This window comes from Brachyhypopomus gauderio, chromosome 4 (genome assembly GCF_052324685.1).
Source record: "Brachyhypopomus gauderio isolate BG-103 chromosome 4, BGAUD_0.2, whole genome shotgun sequence".
Lineage (NCBI taxonomy): Eukaryota > Metazoa > Chordata > Actinopteri > Gymnotiformes > Hypopomidae > Brachyhypopomus > Brachyhypopomus gauderio.
This window is the reverse complement of record NC_135214.1, coordinates 15,572,138-15,597,499: the sequence shown is the minus strand read 5'-3', so window position 1 is coordinate 15,597,499 and position 25,362 is coordinate 15,572,138. Positions and strand designations below refer to the sequence as shown.

Genomic DNA, 25,362 nt, shown 5'->3' with positions numbered 1-25,362 from the left:
CTGGTCAATTCACTTCCCAGAAAATACTGGAGGTTTCGACTGGCAACACGTCTCCCTTCCACACGCAGCAGGTCTAAGCCCGGTGATGGTCTGGAGTTCTGACCATGGCTGGGATCCGTCTGGAGTTCTGACCATGGCTGGGATCCGTCTGGAGTTCTGACCATGGCTGGGATCCGTCTGGAGTTCTGACCATGGCTGGGATGCGTCTGGAGTTCTGACCATGGCTGGGATCCGTCTGGAGTTCTGCTGCTGACTTAACGTGGTTTGTTTTATGTTTGTTTTTTGCAGGTGACTGTGGTGGCAGACGCAGACCCAGAGAGGATGATGGGACAGACTGAAGCGTGGAGGACCCGTCTGCAGCCTGACAAAGAAGAGTTCATACTACAGAGACCCCTCTATGACTTGTACACATATACAGATAAACAGGTCACTCCCACAGGCAAATTCATGCACACACGTGCACACACACACACACACACACACACACACACACGGTTCACTAGTCCCTCCGTCAGCCCTGAGCTCATGAACATGAGTCAATATGTGACACTGCGTCTCTCGCCAGTTCCAGTTAGAAAATATTTAGCTCTGCTTGTGTTGAAATCCTCTGAAATGCACACAGCAATATTGCACTAGGGCGGATCTGCACACTGGAATATTCCCAGTCATAGACCAAGGCCAGACAGTGATTCAGCATAAATCATGGTACTCTCACCCAGTCTATTGCTTATATAATAAAAAAGTTTCGTATTCGAATCCAATTAATCTAAACTTGCTATTGAGGGGAAGTGTTTGATTTTAACTCATGTTTGAAAGTTTTGGATGAAGGTTGAGATTGTGTGTCTTCATCTTCACTTTTCTTAGAAACCGGAATTATTGAAGGTCTGGTTTTCATTCGTCAGATAATCGTGTACAAAACAACAAAAATCTGAAAGTTTTATTCATACTGGGGTTTAACACACAGAAGACATACACACTTAGATATAGTGCAGTTGAGAGTGATTTCTGTATGTATTCCAGATCGTGGCTGACCCGCGCGTGCGTGTGGAACTGGCACTGAGGACGGCCGGTGTGCACGACACAGCCTACGCTAGGGTGCTCCTCTCTGCACTCCGACCGCCAAAACCTCCACGCAGGGATATGGAGTCTACGGCCTTCCGCTCCTAACAGCAGAACCACCCCCCCTGGCCCGCCCCTCCCGTTAATGCAATCCCAGTGAGCCCCTGGGTCAGAGCACTCATAGCGTGTTAATATTTCACCCGCCCCGGCACAAAACCAAAAACAACAACACAGTCCCGGCAGGACCCAGACATTTGGCCCCAGGGCGGTACTGTACACAGACACAGTGTTTTTTGTTACAGCAGCAAAAAAAATCCCTAAAATGGGTTGTCATATATTACTGAAAGAAAAATAATACATTTGAAATGTGATTTAAATGTTTGCCCTGAAAAGGTCCAGTACATTTATGATGAAAGTATTTTGTGTCAGTGTCTTACCAACTCCTGCTCGCAGCAAAACATCAGCAGCTAAAGCAAATACAAGCATTTTGTTTCATATATATTACATCAAATACAAAATCGTTTTTGTGACACATTTAATCTGCACTTCAAAAAATACAATCAGCACAAGTTCAACAGTGAACTGGGAAAAGAGGCTTTGAGAATCAACGTCCACCTCTATTAATAACATATACAAATATGGCACAAAGAACATCATATTTACACTGTACAGAAGTAAAAACAGCACCAGCATCATCTCATCACCCACATTATTCTCAGGACTTTCAGAGGAGTCTCCAAGTCTTTAGTTAAACAGTCCCAGGAAGATTTTGTGTTTAAGTCATTGGCGTTTCTAAATGAACTAGGTCTAATGTGTCTATTCCTGTGTCTGCAAATTTTACACTACACAATGTAATATGTTATAAGTTATTATATCTGATTATATTACAACCCTGCACCATCTCACTCAGTAAGCTTCAGCGCTGAATCCTAGGTGTCCTTGAAGGTTAGCGGCGGGCTGGAGCCCGCTGGTACCTGGGGAGCGGACCTAGGTGTGCAACCCCAGTTGCTTCTTGATGAAGTGGGCCACCAGCACCTGGGGCCTCTGCTGGTATTCCACCAGCACGTCGTGGGGCGTGGAGATCTGATCGCCCTCGAAACGGTTGAGCAGAGTCACGCAGATCACCGCAGCTGCATGGACACATTTCAGATTAACATTCTGCGCAGAACCTCCAGAATGGCTTTGTAAACTTCTCTCTTTCAAACTACAGATTTATTAAGGCTGCAACTTTTCTCACAACACATCTACAGCTTTATTACATGTGTTATTGAATACAGTTCATTTCAGGCACCCCAAGCACCCAGAATAAAATTCCTAAGCCATCATTAACCAGTTTAATGAGCTTCTTGTGAGCCGCATTGTACATAGTAAATAAAAAAAAATTATAAATGGATAAAATGCAAGAGCAAGAACGTCTTTCTTCAAGTGACCTACAGATTCATGCATGCACAGCTCTTTAACACGATGGCTTATTTACAGCAAGCGAATTGGCACTGACACCACAAAACTGCAGAGCGTGCTCTCAACTAAACAACTGCTACATCAGTTTTGAAATGACTAGCCACAGTTTTGGTTGAACTGTATCAACGGAGTGCACCTCTGCTCAAGCTGCTGCATCTCCAATGAAAATGGCAGCCGGCGTACACACCAGGCTAAAGCGTGCGCCACGATGCTGGCCGCAGTGTGCAGAACAAACGGCCTTAGAAAAGAGCCGGTAGTGGCGTGATCTGGTAGTGGTGGTGATCCCATCCTGCCGGGGGGTTCGGCTGAGCGTACCTTTGAGGTTGCACACGCGACACATGGCAGCGAAGACGGTGGACTCCATCTCGATGTTCCTCACGCCAGCCTCGTGCGCGTTCCTCAGATACTCCAGCTTCTCCTCAGTGGAGAACGAGCACAGAGCACCGTCCAATCGGCCCTGGCCTGCAGAGGAAGAGGGAGTGATGTCACAGGAAGTAGCAAACAGTGGAACATTATATTGGCAGTGGATTGTACAAAGAATGCTTCATAGAATGCTGGCCTTTCCTGTATTAAAATGGGCGTCATGATGATTGTGAGGAACGGTATATATAGCCGGTAGCACGGCTTAGAAAATCTTAGACAATCAGGTGAACATTTATAACGAAATGTGAAAAATGGATTAAAGAATCTTCTGTGAGTTATGACGTCCAAGTGTGTGGTTGTATATGTAAGTACCTCTTGAAACACACAGTACAACACAATCCTAACTGTTTACCTTCATAGAAATCATGAGTGCACATGGTGTTGCCAATGACGGTGGGAAAGTCAGACAACTCTGTGGAACAATGCAAAAGCTCTTTGGCCACGCCCTCATCCAGCTCCGTGCTTCTGATGATAACTTTACCCAGAACCACTTGCTCAAACTGGGCCCTGAAGAATGAATCCACTGCTTTGTCAGTGATCACCACCGTTCCTGGGGCAAGACCTTAACACACACAGACACAAGCACACACACAGCATGGAGGAATATGCAAGTAACTGAGCCTGGGTACACAGTAGTGTGTGGAAACTCAAATCACACTCATGTTTCATGTTTTCCAGTGTGGTGCAATGGGGAGCCACCTCGGGTCAGCAAGCCCAAACAATGTGTAACATGGGGAAAAACCCTCACATTTGTCAGTATTAGAACATGCAGCATTAATCTAAAACACTGTTGTATTGATCCAAAACCCCAAGATTCAGAGCACTTCTCCTAACAATTTTCTCAGCAGTATTAATGCCACACTAGATCATGACGCTTTCTTTTGGATGTCAAGCAAGCTTGCTCTTGGGCCAGGGCGCATTAATGCAGTATGACTAAGAAAGTGATTGAGGGAATATATAAACTCGCAGTTACCAATGCCGCCGGATGTTCCGATGCGGAACAGAATGACATCACGGCAGCGGGCGTGGTACAGAAGCTTGATGAGCTCATGAAGCATTATGGAGATGGAAGGGACACCCATGCCATGCTGTGCAGAGACAGGACAAACAGACCATCAATCACTCACTGCCATTAGACCAGCAAAAACTACAAAATGCTGCTGCATTAATGACCAGTTCAGCAGAAAATGCACATGCAGCGTACATTTAGAGGACAGGTAGATGTACAACAAATAATTAGCTTCTACAAACTAACATTATGACAAGAACACGCATGAAAGTGTAAAATAAATGTTTTTTGTTTCAATGCTAAAAAGCTTTTAACAATGAAAAAATACTTCTTATCATTCTGCAAAATACAGAAGTTGATGCAGAATTATTCTTTGTGAGTAAGAATCATTGAAAGAACTCTCACAGAGAGAACTCACACTGGTGGAGCGAACTCACACTGGTGGAGCGAGCTCACACTGGTGGAGAGAGCTCACACTGGTGGAGCGAGCTCACACTGGTGGAGCGAGCTCACACTGGTGGAGAGAAATCACACTGATGGAGAGAACTCACACTGATGGAGAGCACATGTCCCACTTTGTACATGGAGTAGCGATCTGTCCCCTCACAGATATCTCTGATGTCGTCCACATCTCCTGGCAGCTCGAGCTGCTCGTGCATGAACTGCGCAAACGCTCTCATCCTGTTGGCGCTGCCTCCTACACACACAAACTACACACACCCAAGAGAAGGACATATGGAGAGTCAGAAAGGGCAGGTGGGTCGGTCATCATTTCACTACAAAGCCAAGCACTGTCCCTACGTCCCCCGTCCTCTAACGTAGCAAATGTGCCGCCCAAGACGTGAGTCCAGGGTTCCTTTAGGTTCCCTGAGTCATACACATACCTTAATGTCTCCAAACATGGCAGGCAGGTCATGAGTCTTTGTGCCCAGGCTGAAGTGGTAAAGAATGTCCTCCTCCATGCTGTCCAGATGAGGGTTTTTCACATACTGCGCCTGCCTATGAAGAAACGGCCTTCCTCAACATTATTAATCCAAGACACATCTTTGTTTACCATTTTTTCATCAAGAGACATGCTCTCATGTTGAGGACAACAGTGGAGCAGAAAGCTGAAAGGCCCCTAGGGCTCTGTTAGAGACCCATGGCCCTGTTCACATCTCATCTAATTGAACCAGAAGAACAAAATCAGGAACAATGCTGAGCCCCACATGACCATCTCAAGCTCCCTATGTACCATCCTTTAGAAATCTCCCTGCTAACTAGAACACGTCACTGACAAGAGGAAAAGGCGTCTTACTCAATATATTCACTGGGTTCTGTTCCCATGCAGTCGAGTAAAATCGGTGCCATGATTGCCGCTGTTCTCCACCCTGAAAGGTGGAACCAGTGAGTAGAACAAACATGTCTGCTGGAATGACAAACATGAAGAAGATATAAAATAAGCCCTAGAGCATAAGTACCTTATGTATATTGAAATGATTGGCTGCGTGTCTTTGAACAGAAAAGTTCCTTAAATCCAGGGTTGGTGTTTGGGTCTCTCTTCTTACGCGTCTGGAGAATAGTCCTGTCGGCCTCAGAGACAGGAGCTGATATAGCTGCGTTGGTCTGACCCTCCACGGGCTGATTGGTCATGGAAGGAGGTGTAGCACCTGTGCTCGCTCCCTCTTTCTCCCTCTCTCCCTCCCTCTCTCTCTCTATATCTTTCTCTCCATCTCTCCTGGCCTCTGCACAACTCCCTCCCTCTTTCAGCTGGTTGCTGATCTCTCTTCCAGTGAGCATTTCCCAGACAAATGAAAACAAACCTAAACAAGCTCGACCCAGGGTTAACTTCCCTACACAATCTTGTGTGCGTGTGTGTGTGTGAGGGAGACTTCATGTACATGTACAAAAGCAAACAAGGTTTGTTGTGAGTCATGATGTGTAGGACAGCATGGTCTTCTATCATCAAAAACAGTTACGCATACATTTACACAACGTGGTGGTACATACGAGAATCTAAAGATGAGCTGACGGGCATTTGAGTGCTTTTAACACAACAAGGAAGTTTGCCTGGCAAAACAAAACAGAGCACTTGAATGTTTTCACTGTGATCTTCTCAATAGGCCCAAATGCAAATGACAGAAAACGGATATGAAAAGCTTTGAATTCTGCCACTTTCAGTTAAGTCGCATTACTGAAACATTCCTTGTCATGGGTTAGTCTCACATGTTTATCACATTTACTTTGCCCAAAAAAGTTCTGAAGTGATGGGAATCAATGATGGAAATCTTATTTTACTGTTATAACATTTATTTGGGGGTTCCCTAATTAAAAGTGCTTTTCACTATATACTTACAATTTATACTTTACAAAGTACAAATATGAATTAACAAGGTAATTACACATATTAGTAATTAGTAATTACACATGCTAGTAATTAGTAATTACACATTAGTAATTGGTAATGGTGCATGAGGTATCCTCCCTCTGCAGACTGCTAGTCCCCCATCTTGGTAGGATCAGAACTCGTCAGCTGTGATGCTGTATAAACCACAGGGCACGCACGCACACACACACACACACACACACACACACACACACACACACACACACACAGTTTAACACAGCGTTCCAGTTACACAAACATCCACTTGGGTTTTCTGGTAACTAGAACTGTTTTATAAGGGTGTAACGATTAGATATGATTCAAAATACTGGTTTCACAATTAGATTTTCTTATGATATAAAAACAAACAAAAAAGTGTAGAAATAAAAATCACTATGACTTGTATACATTATTAAACAAATAATATTTCCCCTGCAATTAAAATATACAGAAATATACAGTTAGAAATGTCATTTCACCAGATATTTCACCAATTCATCAAAAATACTGTGCAAATATTAGATACATTTTATTCCATAAATCCAAGGAACATTTGTTTATAACTACCAAAATGTGCTATTGTCACAGCTTTGGCATATGTGAATTAAGTCCCCTGGTGTTCAAATAATGCAACTGCAATAGGTAGCACTATAAACTGAACGCGATATTTTCGCCCATTGCTACAATACACATCGTAACATCTCTGCATAAGAGTCCAGCTGTTAAACCGCATACATCATGCTTCCTACATCGTGCATCTGCAAGTTCCTTTAATTCAAACTAAAGCAACTTTACACATAGGAAATAAGCTTAATCCACGGTGCTTTCACTGTGTGAAAAGGTTGCACAATTGCACAAGTTTCCCAATACATAAAATAACATTCTCAGTAGGAATAGCTTAAAAAATCACATTGTGAATGATTGTACTTGTCTGTCTTGCTTTTACTAACTGACAGATGCACAGGGCTCATTGCCTGATACCCTGGAACATGGACACGTGTCTCTGGAGGAGTGCACAATGACTTCTCACTCGTGAATTATGACGCATACAGTACATTAGTCTGCACAAGTAGCAGAAACAGAATTCACCATGTAATGCTTCTGACAGCCTGACAGTCCTGGCTCAACAAGCATTCAAATGGCAGCCGTATGATGTATATGCACACACAGTCAGAACACGAATTTGCCACAGAAAATTGAGTTTAAGTGAAAGACACAAATCATTACGATTATGAATTTTGTGACAGAAGACAGCTCCGAATTACAGTTGTATAATAAGAACAGAATTGTCTGCCCGAGAATGTTCTTTGTGTGTGGTAAGGAACGTAGCAGAACTGACGCTTTAGTTAGGCCACATTAACATATAATCTCCTGGGATGTGTAGGTACGTGAGGACTCTACGTTACGTGACATCACACACAGACACACACACACACACACACCTTCACCTGCTGTGGGGTTGCTCGGAGGAGTGTTCACCTGGTCCTTCACATAGCCGAAGCGTAGCAGTGTGGCCATGCACACAGGGCTGGTCCTCTTCTGTGAGGAACTGAAAGAGCATTCACAATGTTCTGAACATGCTCATAAAGCATCTCTACTGAACCAACACAAAGCAGGAAAACACTTTCCCATGATGGTTTCCCCCCCAAAACTTGCTCTAAACACTGCTCTTCCTTCTCAAAGCACACATATGTACATCACACACAATCACTTAAAAACTGCAGACACCTTCTCATTCTTACACACACACACACACACACACACACACACACACACACACACACACACACACAGACACACACAGACAGAGAGAGAGAGAGAGAGAGTGAGTGAGTTCTGGTTTAATCATTATCCTGATGTTACCCACATGCTGATGACAGAACATATATGCTGATGATCACAGTTGCTGTGTAGGTGTAAGCAACATAGATCTGTACTTACCTCTACAGTTACAGCATTCATCAGTACATACAAGGAGCAAGAAACCCCCCCCCCACACACACACACACACAGACTCTCTCACACACACTCAAATGCTCTTTAAAACTTTAAAACTTTTCAGAGGAAAACAGAAGACACTCAGCTCCACCCTTTGTGATGTTGAACCTCAGATTTTTATGGAAATTGTCCTATGAATGTCTTTACAAGCACCATTAAAGCTTGTCTGCTTTGAGGCAGAAGTCAACTGTAGGTCATGTTTTATTTCCAACACAATAAAGCTTGAAAAAACACTAATTCAGTAATTTAGTTTCTATGCATGTCTAGATTTAAAGATCAGAGGCGCATAATATCATATCTATCTCAAAAGTGGTCCAGTGACTATTTTCAAACGTTCCAGAGTGAGTCGTAGAAAGAGAATTTAAAGCTAAATGAGTGTCAGGCTGTACTAGTGATCTCTCATGTCTCTGTGCCTTATGGCTCTCACAGCAGGCTACAGTCTGTTAGCCAGTCAGACACGAGACGTGCTGTGAAATGGTGAGACATGCTGCTTGCTTTGGAAGAAACAACAGACCAGAAACTGTGTTATAAATAGACACTATATCTAAAGGAAATAAGCACATGTTATACATGTTACATGTCGTATGAGTTTTAATTAAAAAAATTAGAACGTTCCTCAGCAGTAATGGCACACTCGGTAGTGTTATGTCTGGCAAGCCCTCAGTAAATTTCAATTTCTGCCGCCTAGTGAAAACTCTTACCAAAGACAGACATTTTAGGACACAGTGACAATGTCAATAATGTTATGTTGTTCCAGGATGTGATGTAACCTCAGAGGCTTAGGGACAGGGACTGTTAGCTTAACTTTTTACCCTAACCCCTCCCATTCTGCCACATAACGCTATAGGTCTCTTATTTGAGATAACCAAGTCCCATTCCAGTCCAAAGGTAAAGTACGTTTACATAAATCTCTGCAAAGAAAACAACCACCACTTACACTGACAGATTAATTTTTCAAAGTCTAGGATAGGCTGCAGTTACCACAGAAAAGGGAGGTCTAGTGGAGGTCTAGTGGAGGTCCGCCATCTAGTGGTAAGGTAGAGTTAATACAGAAAAATTAAAACTTACACTTTTTTAAACTTGTTGGCCTCTGTGCTGTCCCCTGATGTGGGGAACAACGTTCCCATGCTCTGTGTGACTTTAGAAACTTTAGAATTCTGTGGGAAAAACAGAAACAGCCCTACCTAGTTAAAGAAAACTTTTGTAAAGTCATGATTTTGAACAATAAGGAATTTCCAAGAATAAACACTGTGCCCAAAGACTTCCCAAATATTCACACTGTTAAGTTATTGTGATTGAACAGCACCCCCCCCCCCCCCCCCATTTCATAGCAGTTTGAAAAACAGAGCACAGCATGTGCAACAGCTCCCAGTGGGGAACTCTGATGATACTCGCTATTAATAAACCTAATCAATTGTGTTGCTAAAGGCTTGGGGCAAGATCTGATCTGATCTGATCTGGTGCTGGACACAAGTGCGTGGGCCTGAGAGCTGGCGTGAAAGACGAGGAGTTGAGTGGTATTGACATGATCTCTGCAGTCACCTTCTCTCCCCCTGCGGTGGAGGCATCGGCCTCTCTCTCCCAAGCTGACTTACAGTCACTCCCAAAGGGAGGATAGAGTGGCCGCAATGCACCTCTATCACTTCCCTGGAAGTCTTCATAACTCATGAAGTCTGGGACAGGTCTTGTCGTAGGACTGAAAGCAGAGAATCATCACAATGATCTTGGTCCATAGCGCCAGATAAAGAGTGAGGGACAGAGGGAGGACGAAAGAGACACGCGCAGACGTTACAGAAAGGAGGGTTTGTTTCGAATGCCGTAACACCTGAGTGAGTGTCTTTAGGTTTTGAGCAAGACTGTAAGCTAGACAGGGCCTATAAAGTTCTCACAGCCAATAAAACTCAAGAAAATGATCATACTGGCTTCCAAATTGAAATTCCTTTCCTGCAGATGTAAAAAGACTGTCAAGGGAGAAAAGTAATCATAACAATATACAGCTTATGTCTCATATCTGTCTCAAATCATAAAGAATATAGCTATACTTTATAGGTCGGCCTTGCATATGATAGCTTTATTAAAATGTAACTAGTAAATCCATAATTTAATTTTGGGATTCTTGGGACAAAAAAAACTTTAGGGGACTTGTGGGTAGGGAAGTGACACGGTGGGGAAAAGATCAGGATGGGAAACATTTAAACACGGTGCTAAAACTCCAGAATCATACACATGAGGTGAGCGCTTGCCAAGCACTGCACCCACTGCTCTCTTTAACTTTATTTGTTCATCTTTATTTCATTTCCTGACTTTTCAATATTCTGTTTTAAATATTTGTAAAGGAGTTAACAGATTTGGACAGAACCACTAAGGTAGTTTGGCTACTTTTGCAACTGTAATAATTTAATTATTCATAATGTCATTATACATTTTTCATTGGCTACTACTATATCATTGTTTACCTGTTTAACTGGCACACTGAAGTGTGAAGAACTAATCACGTACCTGATATATGACCGTGTGTCTGGCACAGAGCAAAACCAGTCAGGTGGGTGGTACTGCTTATCTGTCTTAGCATTCGGGCTGGTCTCTTCATGCCACAATAAGCCTGTTGTGATACAACATAGGCATCTGGATCAAATAAGAAAAGGTAAGATTGTTGCAAATCCAATGTTTTATATATATATATATATATATATATATATATATATATATATATATATATATATATATATATATATATATATATATATATATATATATATATGGGTGCGTGTGTGTGTGTGTAAAAAAGAGTTTTGGACAGTTTGGACTTGGACACTCCAGAGAAGAACAGAATGACCAAAACACACCCCTGTGCCCTCCTTGTTTTGCAAGTTTCACATAGTCTGAATCGGTTTCCTTGATTCCCATACGGCGTCCCCTGTTTTCATCCTGGGGTTGCAAATCTATTGTCAACAACAGTACAAAGAAAAAAAAAACAATAAGGAAAAACCACCATGTTCAACATGGTTAGGTTTAATATAGTAGCGCAAGAGAACTCGATACATTAGGTCAAACACCAAACAGCGGAGGTAACTAGACAGACAACAGATACACTGATAACACTATTGGGTATAGTATGATAAGGTGTAATGACCATAAACTGTTTTAGCACACTTGATATTTGTCTGTACCAGGATACCTTTTGAAGACTGGGTTTGAAGCATGTCCCTTCTGCTCTTCTGTGGAAGAAACACAAACCCCATTGCTGTATACCACGAGGATAACACACACACACACACACACACACACACACACACACACACACACACACACACACACTGCTGGCATTAACTTTCGTCTAGCTAGCGGACTACCTTGGTTCGGTAGATGTTACGATGATCTAAGTCAGCTAACCTTTCAAGTACTTTTTTTCACCAAAGCCTAACCAAGCATATAAAAATAGGCAAACAGTAAGTAAAAGTTTACGTTACCTTTAACGTAGCACCACGAAAGTTTGTATTGTACTTATCTACGATAAGGAGGTAACTAGCCGGCTGTCCTGGCTAATATCTGAGCGCTTTCAGCTCTGTGCGGGCCGATGCGTCGCCATGGAAGCGGGACGTGGGCACGCGGCGCTGTTCCTCGCGCCTCGAGTTCGCGTTTCGCTCGCGCGTCCATCTGCACGAGGTGCAGCTCGATCCACAGATCCGCCGACACGAGTCAGTTCAGGTTGCCACTGTGAGCTACTACTCAAGGTTGGCGTTCAAGGGCAAAAACCACTTGGGTGTCATTAAAACAGGTTAACTGCTTGCACTTTCGGTGTGTCAACGCCAACTATCACCCTCTCAAAAACAAACAAACAAATAAGGAAAATTGTAAATGGCACCTACGCTATTTGTTTTAAGATTAGTTAGGGTTGCTTGGTACAGCTATACTTTCCTGAATAGCCAAACAGAATCCAAAAAAACCCAACAAAGGACACAAACGAAACTACACTGCTACATTTTGGGAGGTCTCATGAGTCTGACCCAGTACAGTTTTCTTTTTCTGCAAAACTCTTCTGTCATGTGATTTAATACAGAGGTGCAGATGAAAGGACCGGTTCGTCAGCACTTGGCAAGCGGAGAGACTAACAAATAACCAAAAAAATAAGTAAAAAAAAATACATAATGTAATGGGCCTATGCAGCGTGAAACAGGAGCAGCACAGCGTTGACGGCGGGGATATGCGCAGAGGAAGCGATGCGGTAATGGCCGTCTAATTACAGCCCAGCGGACCAAGGGCGTCCTGTGCCATCCGGAAGGAAGCTCTCGTCCCGCGGAGCGCAGACATAAAGTCATGTAGTTGAAGTGTGGGGTTTTTTATAGTAATGCTTGCTCGAAGTCGATTAACTTTATTGGTGTCGAGGAACGGCAGTTGTAACCGGAGCCGGAGACTTTGTTCGGAGACACCGAGCGTCCCCCGACATACCGCCCCGGACCTCCACGGGAATGGAGGAGTAGCCTGATCCGGAGGGTGGACACGGCCGCCGACTCGGAACTCGGACGTTTTTTTTAAGCACTTTGTGAATTTACCGTGTGTTGTAGGAGAGGTAAGACGAATGTGGACGGTGAATGTTTCGTTTCTCCGGTCACGTTGTAATAAAAATGGCTTGTCTGCGTTTGTGGCGACGGCGGCGCCTCCGTCTGTCTGCACGGCTCGTTAACTTTGTTGCCGTTAATATGCGCCGTACTGTTCGGTTGGACCGTTTCGTCGTGGATGGGTTTTATTATTCGGTGTTTACAGTTTATGTTGTACACGAAAAGCGAACGGGTCCTTTTGTGTTCAAAACATTGGGTTTCAGCTCGGCGGTGTGACTACGCTACAGAGTTTACAATAATCTAGTCCGTTTAGTTTGTAATCCTACAGTAAACCGTCTGTCTACTACACACACGGGGGAGGCGGTGGGCTGTCTTGTTTAAGCTTTTTTATTAACATTCCCAAGCTTTATTGCTGTTGTCGAGACGTGGTCTTGGTGGCGGTGTTGTAATTTATTTTTTAATGCTTGCAGACAGCAATATGCGATCAATTGACACTTTGTTAGTCGGTCTTTGTCATGCAGACAGGTCTGGACGGTGGGCGCTCATGGGTGTCCATCAAGCCCCCGCTGCGCAGTCAGCATTACAATAGTATAAGGTGTTGGGGGCGAGGGTTTGTGCACAGACATTCAGAAACGTTGCCAGTTGGATCCTCTATTGTTTTTATTGTTTGCTGTTATTCATAAATAATCACCTATGTCTTCTTCAAACCGTCGGAGTAAACCGAGTTGATCAAAAAGTGACTTGTCAGTACTGTACCGACAAAAGTTGCGTGACCTAATGATTTTTTTTTTTGCTGGTGGTCTCAAAGAGAAGAGTGGAGTTGAAAGAACTCCGGACTCCATCAAGTTTGTGTGTAAATTCTAATAATCAAAGTATAAACGTAAAAAATATACATATTAACCTATATTAATACTTGGTTTCTTTTTAGAGCTTAATGAGATGTAAATTGATTGTTGCCCCATCTAATCCACATGCCCATAAGCTCTCGCATTCGGTGCCTCTGTAGGATCTATGTATTTTAAACCTGACACTTCTAACCTCCTGCATTGCTAGGGCTTCCCACAAGCATGCAGCGAAGTGTGTGTGTGTGTGTGTGTGTGTGTGTATCATAGTTTCAGTGCCGGATGGGTGAATGTGGTCATCTTCAATAGCTGTCAAAAAAAGACAAGTGATTACAAGAACATTCATGAAGGGGATTTATGGGTATTTGATTCTGAAGCAGTGCTTAAAGGCTGTCGTCGGTGAGTCTTGTCGTTTTGTTTTTTTTTCATGAAACGTGGATTAGTTTGTAAAGCTTGGTTTGAACAGTTGGGCTTGGTTATTTAGGTTTATGTCCCGATGCAGTGCATGCAGTTGCGATGGGTTTTTAGACTGTTCCTGTCTCAGCCCAGACAGGCAATTGTCTGCAGTCAAGCCTCAGTGATCTGCTGTTGTGGGCTGGGTTATGATGAGGGCCTACACAGAGGAACTCTCCCATACACTATCGCATTGTCTGGCTTTGTGATGGCGGACCAGGTGCGTGCGTGCTCTGTGGAGGGTCTGGTCACAGGGATGCGCTCAGACAGGTTTGCCTAAAGAATGAAGCCGGGTGTCATGAACGAATGTGTCTGGTTTTGTTATCATGTGATGTCTGAAATGTGCATGTTGGAACAAAGGCCCAAGTAAAACAAAAGGCAACAATTGGTTGATTGGTTCGGCTAGCCAGACAAGATTATAGAAGAAAATTAATAATCCCTGTTTTCATAAGAGTTATGAAGATAAATGATTGGATTTGCATCCTGTACAGGTATTAAATAAGTTTCAGTCTTTTATGTCCATTTGATTGTAAGTAGTCATGTGCCTAGGATACATTCTGTGTGTGTGTGTGTGGCGATCTCTGCAGTCTTGATGGTGTCTGGGAGTGAAAGCTGTGGGAGGGGCATATTCTGCCCCATGCTGGGGCACTTATGTCTGGAGGGGGACACCCTGCCGGGCCCTTTACGGCCCGTCACGTCCTGGAGTCAATTGATAGGTTAGTACTTAGATAGTCTGGAGATTTGCCTTTGTCTGTCTCTCTCTGCCTGTCTGTCCATCATTGCCGCTTGTCTGCCTGCACACAGTCAGTATGCGGAGTGATGTGGACACCATTTGAGGAAAGAGATCATGAGCCAAAAGTCTCAGTACCTTCACGAAACCTTGAAGCAATATCCTGAATGGCACAGAAGGCATTCTTGCACAGAGAGGGTTACGGTTGGGGCTCTCTGACAGTGAGCTGGATACGAGTTAGCTAGATAACTAAAATTGTATTTGTTTACCGTGGGAAGGTGGATTGAGCGTAGAGCTTCATTGTACCGTAGCAGTTTTATGTGGTGACTCCAGATTACATCCAGGAGGTAGGCGGCTATACTGCCAACACTCGGGGATATGGCCAAACGCGTGGCCTGTATGAACACAGCAGTGTTGTGAGTCTGTCACAAAAATTGTCAGATTCCCAAACAATAATTTCTTTCTTTTACAACCCACTGGGCAAAAAAAAGGGCTGGATCTGTGGTCCTTTAATATGCCGCGCTAAGCTTCACTTAACATGTTTTTCGCGGGTGCGCTGCAGTGTCGTGCTCCGCACTGCTGCCAGCTCTTTGGTCGTGTTTTGACTTAGTTATGTTTGTTTTATTCTGGGTCGGGTGGATTTTGTCCAGCTGTGGGCGGGATTATGGAATCCTGGGGCGGAGTTCTGAGGCTGGCATTGCCAGCCCTTCCCCACCTCCCGCTACGCTCACGAACCCCCCCACGCAGCGGTGTAGGCGCGACAGGCCTGGTCCAAACACTGCACCAATCAGCCACCATGTGCCACAATCCCCGGTGTTTACACGTACGGCGTGTTAAAGGGTTTCATTTTGGCCCTGTTTGAATCTGCCTCCTTCACACGCAGTGGAGGAAACATTTCGTAACTCCTCGTACGTGTAGTCCTGTTTTTAAGCGCACAGTCGGTGATCTAAACGATGACGAGATCGTTCTGCTGCGTCCTTTATGGTGACGTCAGGCTCAGAGACTTCTGTCCCCCCAGAGACCTCATAACAAGATGTTAGGTTGCTGTGAACTTGACGTGATGTTCTAAATTGAACTGTGAGGATTACATTTGATATCACAATGATGGTTAAGTTTGCAAATTTGGGAAATGTTTTCACAAATATCTCTTTTTTCATACAGTCTAACATAGTCTGACTCTGAATATCACTCAAACATAGTCTGACTCTAGTGTTAATTTTAGCTCACCAAGACTGGTTTCACTGTAATATTGTGCGGATCATTTCTTAGGTATATGTGGGGTGTTTTTTGGTGGACATGTGTGTATGTTTGTCTGTGTGTTCGTGTGTGTGTGTGTGTGTGTATGTATCTGGTCGGATGACTCTTCTGAGTGTCGCTCTCTCTCTCTGAAGAATTGTCTCTCTCTTCTCTGTGTATGTTTGGCTTACTGAGTGGGTAAATGTCTCTGAATGTATGTGCCTGTCTCTCTCTGAGTAGGTGTGTGTGTGTGTGTGTGTGTGTGTGTGTGTGTGTGTGTGTGTGTGTGTGTGTGTGTGTGTGTGTGTGTGTGTGTGTGTGTGTGTGTGTGTGTGGTGTGTGTGTGTGTGTGTGTGTGTGTGTGTGTGTGTGTGTGTGTGTGAATGTGTCTGTCGTCTCTTTCTGCAGAGGCCCTGCAGCTGCCTTTTCATAACAACATGGTGTATAATTTGTCCACGGAAGCCTGAGTGTCTCAGAAAGCGCAGAGAGAGCAGGAGAGACAGAGAAAGGGGAAACAGTCCTCCGACAGCAATCATTTTTCTGCGCACCGTAATTTTGCTGTCAGAAACAGCTGGCGCTGTGGGTCGGAACAATGCGTGAGGAGAAGATGGGAACGAGGAGGAAGCCCGGGGTGGGGGTGGAGGGTGGACATGGGTTGGCAGGGACCTGGGGGAGATCGGATTTCAGACTATGTCGTTAAGGCCAGACTGCGGCAGGCACACAGGGCCCCAGCGTGAAGCCGGTCTGGGCAGGACGCGGAGGCTGCGCGTGCGGGTCTGGCTCTCTCCCTCCGTGCTGGTTGGTTCTGATGATCCGCTTTCTTTTCCCTTCTCTCCTCTCCTTTTTTCCTCTTTCTCGGGGCAAGTGAAAGGGAGAAAGTGTAGCTCGGAGAAAGTGAGGGGGTGAGAGATGGAAGGGGTGTGTGTGTGTGTGAGAGAGTGTGTGTGTGTGTGTGTGTGTGTGTGTGTGAGAGAGAGAGGGGAAGAGACAGACAAACATGTGGGAGGCAGGGCTTGGCAGATGGGGGAGAGGCAGTGGGCACAGCTCTTTAAGGCTTCACCGGCAGAGTGGCAGCGTGCGTGCGTGTGTGTGTGTGTGTGTGTGTATGTGTGCGCGCACACACGTGCCTGCTGACAAGCCAGGAACTCTGAGCTTTTCCTTTTTCATTTGGATTAGCTACGTAGAGAGAGGCAGAGAGAGGAGGAGGAGGAGGAGGAGGAGGGCTATAGCAGGACTGAGCGTGTGGCTCTTGTTTTTTTCTGGATTTCTTGGTCTCATTGTTGGCTCCGTGCTGGGGCACAGGCCCCTCTGTCTTTGGTATTTTTAGTTCCGATCTTTCAGCCTGTAATAATCACCAGCCTCCTGCAGCCACCACATATCACAGCGAATCTGTTCGTCAGTGAGAGTGAGGGAGGGATTTGGAGTGAATGAGAAAGTGAGCGAGTGTGATTGAAGGGAGACTGAGAGAGTGAGTGAGCAGTTGAGGGGGTGAGTGAGTGGGGGGGAGAGGAAGTGAAGGGGGAGAGGGAGGGAGTGGGTGGTTAGTGAGTGAGGAGAGAGAGTATGGAAGTGGGTGTGAGTTAGGGGACTGTGAGTGAGGGAGAGTGTGTGAGGGTGTCAATGGGCTGGGGAGTGGGGGTTGGGGGGGTTGGAGATAAAATGAGTGAGGAGAGAGAAAGTAGGCATGAAAGGGACTAAGCAGAAAAAGGGAGTGAGGGAGAGGGAGGGTACAAGTTTAAGGTAAGGGAGTGAGAGGGTATAAGGGAAGGGAGTGGGGGAGGGTACAAGTATAAAGGAGTAAGGCAGAGGGAGGGTACAAGTATAAGGGAAGGGAGTGAGGGAGGGTACAAGTTTAAGGGAGTGAGGGAGAGGGAGGGTGCATGTATAATGAAGGAGTTGGAGAAGGGGAGAGAGAGGCAGAAGAAACTCCTGCCGTCCTGATGGCAGGCAGGATGTGAGACAGAGAGGGACTATGCTGGTTACACACACACACACACACACACACACACACACTTCCCTGTTCTGGGTCTGCAGCCATGGCATTCCCCTCTCCTTCAGTGAACTCTCGAGTGCATTTATTGATTTCTGCACCATGTGGTGCCCCGGTCTGTCTGTCTGCCTGGGTGTGTTTATGGGTGAAAAGATTGGGAAGGAGCCAGAGAGTCGTGTGTGTGTGTGTGTGTGTGTGTGTGTGTGTGTGTGTGTGTGTACACACAGCGCTCCAGGCTCCTCTTGCTCCCATTACCCTGAGACTGCACTGGAGACAGTCTGCAATGCACATTTTATGAGCTCTCTCTCTGTCTCTCTCTCTGTTCATTTTGTCTCCTTTGCTCTGTTCCCTCTCTCACTAGGTTTCTCTGCTCTTGCACCCATGCCTGGGTTTGATTTTTGGCTACTTGATGTGTGCCAGAGAGCTTGTATTTTCACTCCAGCCGTATGCTGTCATTAGCCATTGTGTTTGTGACATGTGCTAGCCTGTAACGTTCCCATGACTCATGTTCCCTGCAGAATTGTTTAAGTCTTAAGCCAAAGATGGCAGAATTATTGAAGTCTCAAACCAAATAAGTTTTTGTTAAGCTTGAAAACATTTAATGAGAGTAAAGCACTAGTTAGAAGATCCAGGCACGCTACCAGTCAAAATCTTGACACACCTACTCTTTTTGGTTTATATATATATATATATATATATATATATATATATATATATATATATATATATATATATATATATATATATATATATATATATAAAAGCTATCAAGACAGTGAAATAAAATGCATGATTGTGCTGTTAAATAATCTTTTGACTAAGTGTGCTTTGCTCTGATTTAGTGTAATTAATGAGCACTTTTAGAGAGTCTAAAGTTCTGAATGAAAACTGAGGATGCATTTTTTTTTAATTCTTTTAATTTTACATCATTTTTGTTTTGGAAAACAAGTCATATATAGGCTATGGATTTATAATATATTTAAGAATAAACCATTCGATTAAAGTCCCTTTAATGTGATGCACACCATGCGTTGTTAGTTGTGTCTAAACTTGGCACTTGTACTGTACCAGTTGATTCCTGTCGTACCATCTAAGAGTTTGAAGCAAATGGCCAGTAGCAGAAAGTAAATGTGCAGGAACCAGAATACGTTTGGCTGTTGTAAGTGGACAACCTCGTCCTCCAAATCCAAGAAACTGTCCAACACAGCAAACACACCAGGGACTTTTGGACATTAACCAGACTCTACATACAAAAGGTTCTTTGTTTCACAGCACATTTCTCATTGCAATTCTATGGTGACTTAGATATTGCTACACAAATTATTACAGCAAAGCAAAATCTGTTGACGGTAAATAAAAAAAAGCCTTGTTGACCTTGGGAATCTGGTGTTACTAGTATTTCTACAATTGCTGCCTTCATTTGCTGATAAAGTTACTAAGCACTTTGTTGATGTAAGGTTTCAGGTTGATCAGCACTGCACCTGCAGGGTTTCATCTTTCTTGAGGGGGCTTGATCACAGGCTCCCTGCAGGTGGGGGTGAGATGTTCCTGGCCTCATGAGTGGAGGAGCTACACCCCAATGGAAGGAACAGGGCTTCTGTAGTGCTGATGTAGCTTTGCGTTGCGCTGGAACGCTGCCTCCTTGTGGCCGATGCCTCCAACTGAGCTCACCTGACGCGGGTGATGAATATCTCCCTCACTCTTTAATTGACTAACTCTGGCTTGCTGGATGTAGGTTGGAGCTAAACTCAGCAAGAAGGTAGCTCTCCAGAAGCAAGGTTGGAGAGTACCGCTACAGAGACTGTATTCAGGGCACAAAAGCCGTGGAGGGAATGCTGACGTTCTAGGGCTCCGGCTCCATGTTCTCGGCTGCGCTGAGAGGCGCCACGTGGTATGTGGGTCACGGTGGCACTGCAGTAGATGCCATTTACTCTGCATATTCGTTGTAGCAGGGAGGGAGAGGGAGAGGGAGGGAGGGATACTGCTCTGAAGAGCCCAGCCACAAAGATAACACATTGCAGGACATTGTGGAGTCTAGAACAGACACGGAGTCTCTACAGGGGTCATGGCACCATCGTGGCTGTCTTGCCAAAATCTCCCCGAGATGCAAATATGCACTTTCTGCCAAGGGGCAGATAATCAATAATGGTGATTCGGGGGCTTTTTCGCTAGTGTGGGAAGTGGTCCCCCACATCGGACCCCTGCGATGTGAACGGTGATCCTCGACCAGAGCGTGCCACGACACACAGCGGCCTCATCGATCGAGTCGGGATTAGAAGACGTCCGTGTTATGATCTGAAGTATCTTGAGTGCGGAGTGCTGACTGAAGACATGAGATGTTCCTGAGATGTCCCAGACACTCCGCCTTGCCACAGCTCTGCCTTCGGTCTCTCTTCCTCTCTCTCTCTCTCTCTCTCTCTCTCTCACACACACACACACACACACACACACACACACACACACAGACTCGCTTGCTGAAAAGAATGTTTGCGCATTCCACTGTAAGCTAAGTGAAGCCAAAGGCATTCAGAGCGTGTTTGATCGGGCTGCGATTCCACATCCCAAACCATGGTGACAGTGAGAGTTGTTCAAGGGGCCAGAGATTAGGCTAACCATCTCAAGGGCTTCACACGGTAATAAAACACCGACTTCATTGTCTTCGGCCCGTGTTTGGCAGGCCACAGGAACGTCCACTTGCATTGCTGTCTTCTCAGCTGACCGCAGGAGACTCTGGCCTGAGACTCGGGCCCTGTTAATTGCTGAAGTGAGGGGTCGCAGTGGAAGTAAAAATTGTAAATGTGCCATATTTTGTCAATTGTGATTTTTTTACACCCCAATCGAAATTTGTCCTCCGCTTTTAACCCATCTGTGCAGTTAGAACACACACACACACTAGTGATTACTAGGGGGCTGTGGATCACACGTGCCCAGAGCGGTGGGCAGCCCTAGCCCGGCGCCCGGGGAGCAGTTGGGGTTAGGTGCCTTGCTCAAGGGCACCTCAGTCCTGGTCTCAGGTCTGGGAATCGAACCCACGACCCTCCGGTCACAAGACCAGTTCCCTACCACCAGGCTATGACTGCCCCAAGTAATGTGACTCTTAATGCGCAAGTCAGAGTTTTCAGCAGTGGCACTATAGGGACTGATCCTGTTAGTTCTGGTAGGCGGTTGGAAGACAGCAATTCCTTTGAGATTAGAAATACAAATTGGTTTTGTTATTAGGTTTGTTGTTGTGAAGTTTGTCTTGTCCTGGTAGCTGATACTTTTGATTTTTTTCGTATTCCACAAACTAGAGGTACAAAAGTTCTTTCCAGGAAATGCAGAGAGATTCTGTATTTACTGTATTTGGTGTTATGGTTGAAATTGATGTGTTACAGTAATTGACTCTTTATGTAGACAAAAGTTCCAGAACCTATTTGTTTCTTTTTTTTATGAATCTGGCTCTACATTTATTTATCTACAAATAAAGTACACAACACACATACCTGCAAGTGAGATACGGCCAGAAACAAGAGTCAGTGCTGCAGTCTTGAGAGATGCCATACAATATACTACAGTGCTGTTAAATACAAGATTAGACATTTCAGTGAAAAAACAGTTATTTCCAAACACGGGGCCGTTTTCTAGGTGGACCCTACAGAAACTGCAGTTTGGACCAGCCAGTGGTGTTTCATTCCACCAACTGGGTGCTTGGGCAGAAGAGGCTTGTTTTCCAGAAATCTCGAAGGATGACGTGTTCAGCCAGGCCGACTTTGAAGCTGGAAGTGCCGCAGGTCCACGCTGGGCTTTGACCGGAGGGATTGGACTGTGATAACGACCACTTGTACTCACATCCTGCTCTGGACACTTTACCAACACGCACATTATAGCTTGTGTGTGTCCAGGCATTTTTGCTACTAATTAGGGTACATAAGTGGGCCCCTTGAGACATGATACAAGGGCATAGATTGTGCGAGGCTGTTATCTTGTGCCACATTCTTAAAGGCAAGCTACTCTCTCTTTCCAGATATTAAGGAACGCCATGCGGAGCACTCCGACATGCAGCAGTCTTGCACCCCCCCCCCCCCCCCCCCCCCCACCACACCTTTCCAACTTGGCCTGATTTCCAACCAAGCCACTGATCCTTGAAGTCGGTCTGATCACAGTGGGTCTGTTGCTCCGTCCTTTTGACGTTGAGACATAGACATTGAGAGAGACGGGGAAGGGGAATTCATGTACCGATAAATTGTTTTAATTGTCGATCGTGATGTGAGCATGCGCAATTAACACATCACAGAAGGCGTGTTGAATAAGAAACAAAAAGGTAAATGACTTCTCATTTGACCTAGCAGATGAAACATTCACACAATCTTCCCAATAATAAGACCCAACTAACCGTTATCTACCCTCAGAGCCACCTGTGGGTTATATTCTACTCGCGAATCCTTTTTTGTTGTCTGTCACAGGATGTTATGTTTTATGTTCTTGTTACCGCAGTTTTAAGTTTGGTTTCGTTTTCCTTCAGCTCATGAAACTCTTTCGATTGGAGACTGTGTTTGAAAGTGTGTTTGAAATCATTTATTCTCGAGGCTCTGAGGCGGCGTGCATTAGTGCATTTGTCTGTTTTTAATGGGGAGAGAATGGAGAGTGAACGAATGTGATGAGACTGTGTAGAACGTGCGTGTGTACGTGGGATGTGTGCGGGGGGGGGGGGTGTATGTGGGACGTGCGCGCGCACGTGTAAACATGTGAAATACACTTGAATGTGCAGATTAACCTACATATGTCTCAGAGAGACAAAGCATGGGTACGTACGTGTGTGTGTGTGTGTGTGTGTGTGTGTGTGTGTGTGTGTCTGCATCGCCCACCCAAACCTCCCAAAGCCTCAGCTGACAGCTCTAAGCACATTACTGAAAGAGAATGAGGGAGCATTAGCATTTGATTACATTGCTCGGGCTGTGAATGCCGGTATGTGATGAATGTACTGGTCACAGTCTACACTGCCATGACTAGCTAGGCTGCCACATAGGTCTCCGTGTGCCCTAAAGGCAATGGGGATATTTATCTACCTAATACCCAGCCCTTAGGTCATGGAGGAGCCTTTAGGGAAATGTCTGGTCTTCACCACATAAACAGATTTAAGTTGATAGTGTCAGGCAAGCATGTGTGCGCGTATATACACACATGTACAAGCATGTGCGCGCGCACACACACACACACGTTTATCCTGTAATTAGTTAGAGTTGTTGTTGGCCTTTTTTTAACTCTGCGCCTCACACACATCAGATGCTGTTATCTTGTTGTTTCTCTCTCTCTCTCTCTCTCTCTCTCTCTCTCTCTCTCTCTCTCTCTCTCTCTCTCTCTCTCTCTGTCTCTGTCTCTCGGTTGGTGTTTGTTCACCCGTGACACACACTCACGCTCCGCTCATGTCCCTAAATGGTGGCCCACATGGTGCTAACGCTCGGGCCTGCCAGAACAAATAACCACGAAATGCATGAGGAGAGGAGGAGAAAAAGCCAAGCAGTGAGTCACCGGGAGACGAGCCTCTGGGCTCCATCAGTGGAACAGTCATGGACCTTCATTTCACAACTAGTCTGTGCTTTTCATCCAGTTACCGGAGACTACATTTGAGAAGAAATTTTATCTGCTTAAAGTGCTTCAGGCTGCCATATATATTGCTGTATTTATTTTTGTCCTTAAAGCACATAATCAAAAGATAAATTACAAATTGTGGTTTCTCACAAAAAGTTGTACGGTGTGTAACAGGAGTGGCGGGAGCAACGCGAGGTCAGGACGCGTTCACGCCGGCGTGTAGTGATGCCAGTGTGTTTGCGTGGCGTGATGATTAGGAGCGTGTGTGTGTGTGTGTGTGTGTGTGTGCGTGCTGCATGGCTGAGTGCTGCTGACTCAGAAGGACAGAGAGAAAAAGAGGGGCTGTCTTAGAGGTTTGTTTGCGAGAGCACCATGTTTGCTTTGGCTCTCTACCTCTCCCTTCCTCTCTCCCTCTCTCTCTCTCTCTCTCCTCTCCTCTCCCCCTCCCTCCGCTTTCTACTAATTACAGCAGGGGAGCTCTTTACTTTCATGGTGCTGGCTCCCAAGCAGATTTCACCTCCTCTCCATCTCCCCTGTCTCACTCCCGCCTGTCTCACCCCCTCCCGGGCCCCACCCCACCCCACCCCGACTGCAGGCACCAACTCTTTCATCTCCCTCTCATCCTTGGTTCACTCTCATGCCTCACTCGAATCTTTCTATTTCCCTTTGCAACATTCTCTTGCTGTGTGAGAGTAAGTGTGTGTGTGTGTGTGTGGCTGGTTGATGAGTCAACATCTCCGCAGGGGGGTTGAATGGGGGGAGGGGGGAGCTGGGTGTTAAAAAAGGTTTATTCGGGTAAATTAACCCTAAATCCAGAATGGATTGTTACACCTTTATTCACTTATTCTTGTAAATCATGCCATATTTACATCACGAAGGAATCACATTGTGATTTCTGTATGGTGTATTAGCAGTTTAAAGACATCCAGAAATCATCCGTGCACTTTGTTGCAGTAGCTAGCCATTTCACAATGCTAAATTGAGATGATTGAAATGGTTGATGTGAAGCCAGGATTCTGCATGAGCTGGTGCTACTGTGTCAGCTTGTGGGACTGTGATATCTAGTCTTTGTGTTTTTGAGAATGTGTACTGTCACAGACTGGGTTGAGTCGCTTGTGTGCGTCTGGAAGGACTTCTGTGAAATCCCACGGAAGCCTTGAGCTACTCTGGGTTTGACCTGGTCCGCCGGTGGCCCGGTCCGGGTCCCTCTTCAGTGCGGTAGGGCTTGCGTTCATTGCGGCACCACTGGGGTCTTATCTCCTCCCCCTTCCCCAATCTGGCTGACTGCACCACACTGATAGCAGATACAGGATAAGAAGATGCAGGAGGCATGGGACAGCCTGGACAGCCTGGCTCAGCGGATCTGAGAGAGTCTGAGGGACTGGGAGAGACGAGAGAGGGAGCAGGGAGATGGTGAGGGAGGGAGAGAAATGAACATAGTACTAGGAAAAGGAGGAGGAAGAGGTGGACATGGAGAGAAGAGATGAAAATAAGGGGCTGAGGAGAAACCGATGAGGCATAAAGTGGGAGGCCTGGGAGGAAGGGAAATAAAGAGACTGATGTGAGAAATAAAATGAGAGGGAGAAAAAATGGGGAGAAATAAGAGCGTGAGATGAGAAGGAGGGGAAACGAGGGAGGAAAAAGACGGAGGGAGGTAGAAAGAGCACGA

At 45.3% G+C, this 25,362-nt stretch overlaps 3 protein-coding genes across 14 annotated transcripts in view; 2 read left to right on the top strand and 1 right to left on the bottom strand.

The window, feature by feature from the left end:
- Nucleotides 1–1,723, top strand: part of LOC143512355 (coiled-coil domain-containing protein 148-like) — a 46,561-nt gene extending 44,838 nt beyond the window's left edge. For all 3 annotated transcript variants that reach the window (XM_077002567.1, XM_077002568.1, XM_077002566.1), the window contains exons 14-15: nucleotides 289–426; nucleotides 1,021–1,723. In XM_077002567.1, coding sequence (XP_076858682.1) covers nucleotides 289–426; nucleotides 1,021–1,167 — 285 coding nt within the window. In that variant the 3' untranslated portion in view covers nucleotides 1,168–1,723. The remainder of the gene's footprint in view (nucleotides 1–288; nucleotides 427–1,020) is intronic.
- On the bottom strand, nucleotides 1,578–12,991 carry upp2 (uridine phosphorylase 2). Of its 5 annotated transcripts, none has more exons than XM_077002577.1 (15): nucleotides 12,869–12,991; nucleotides 11,494–11,533; nucleotides 11,162–11,257; nucleotides 10,815–10,917; nucleotides 9,858–10,011; nucleotides 9,384–9,472; nucleotides 7,760–7,866; nucleotides 5,413–6,472; nucleotides 5,250–5,322; nucleotides 4,837–4,951; nucleotides 4,504–4,662; nucleotides 3,917–4,031; nucleotides 3,296–3,505; nucleotides 2,836–2,982; nucleotides 1,578–2,189 (listed from the first exon to the last, which is right to left on the bottom strand). In XM_077002577.1, exons 9-15 carry the CDS (start codon nucleotides 5,300–5,302, stop codon nucleotides 2,047–2,049), a joined length of 942 nt encoding a protein of 313 aa, XP_076858692.1. In that variant the 5' UTR covers nucleotides 5,303–5,322; nucleotides 5,413–6,472; nucleotides 7,760–7,866; nucleotides 9,384–9,472; nucleotides 9,858–10,011; nucleotides 10,815–10,917; nucleotides 11,162–11,257; nucleotides 11,494–11,533; nucleotides 12,869–12,991; the 3' UTR covers nucleotides 1,578–2,046. The 5 variants fall into 5 exon arrangements, with proteins under 5 accessions (XP_076858692.1, XP_076858691.1, XP_076858688.1 ...); XM_077002576.1 differs by lacking the exon at nucleotides 12,869–12,991 and adding an exon at nucleotides 11,786–12,291 and having other exon boundaries at nucleotides 11,494–11,559; XM_077002573.1 differs by lacking the exon at nucleotides 12,869–12,991 and adding an exon at nucleotides 11,786–12,291.
- Nucleotides 11,910–25,362, top strand: part of LOC143512354 (activin receptor type-1-like) — a 32,311-nt gene continuing 18,858 nt past the window's right edge. The window contains exons 1-2 of one of the 6 annotated variants that reach the window (XM_077002561.1): nucleotides 12,569–12,885; nucleotides 13,683–13,723. Coding sequence is in view for 2 of the 6 variants with exons in the window: in XM_077002558.1 (XP_076858673.1) it covers nucleotides 16,826–16,933 (108 nt within the window). In the remaining 4 variants the exon portion in view is untranslated. Of the gene's footprint in view, nucleotides 12,050–12,311; nucleotides 12,541–12,568; nucleotides 12,886–13,682; nucleotides 13,728–16,810; nucleotides 16,934–25,362 lie in introns of those variants that run through there. The other 5 variants (XM_077002564.1, XM_077002563.1, XM_077002559.1 and 2 more) reach the window with 5 other exon arrangements.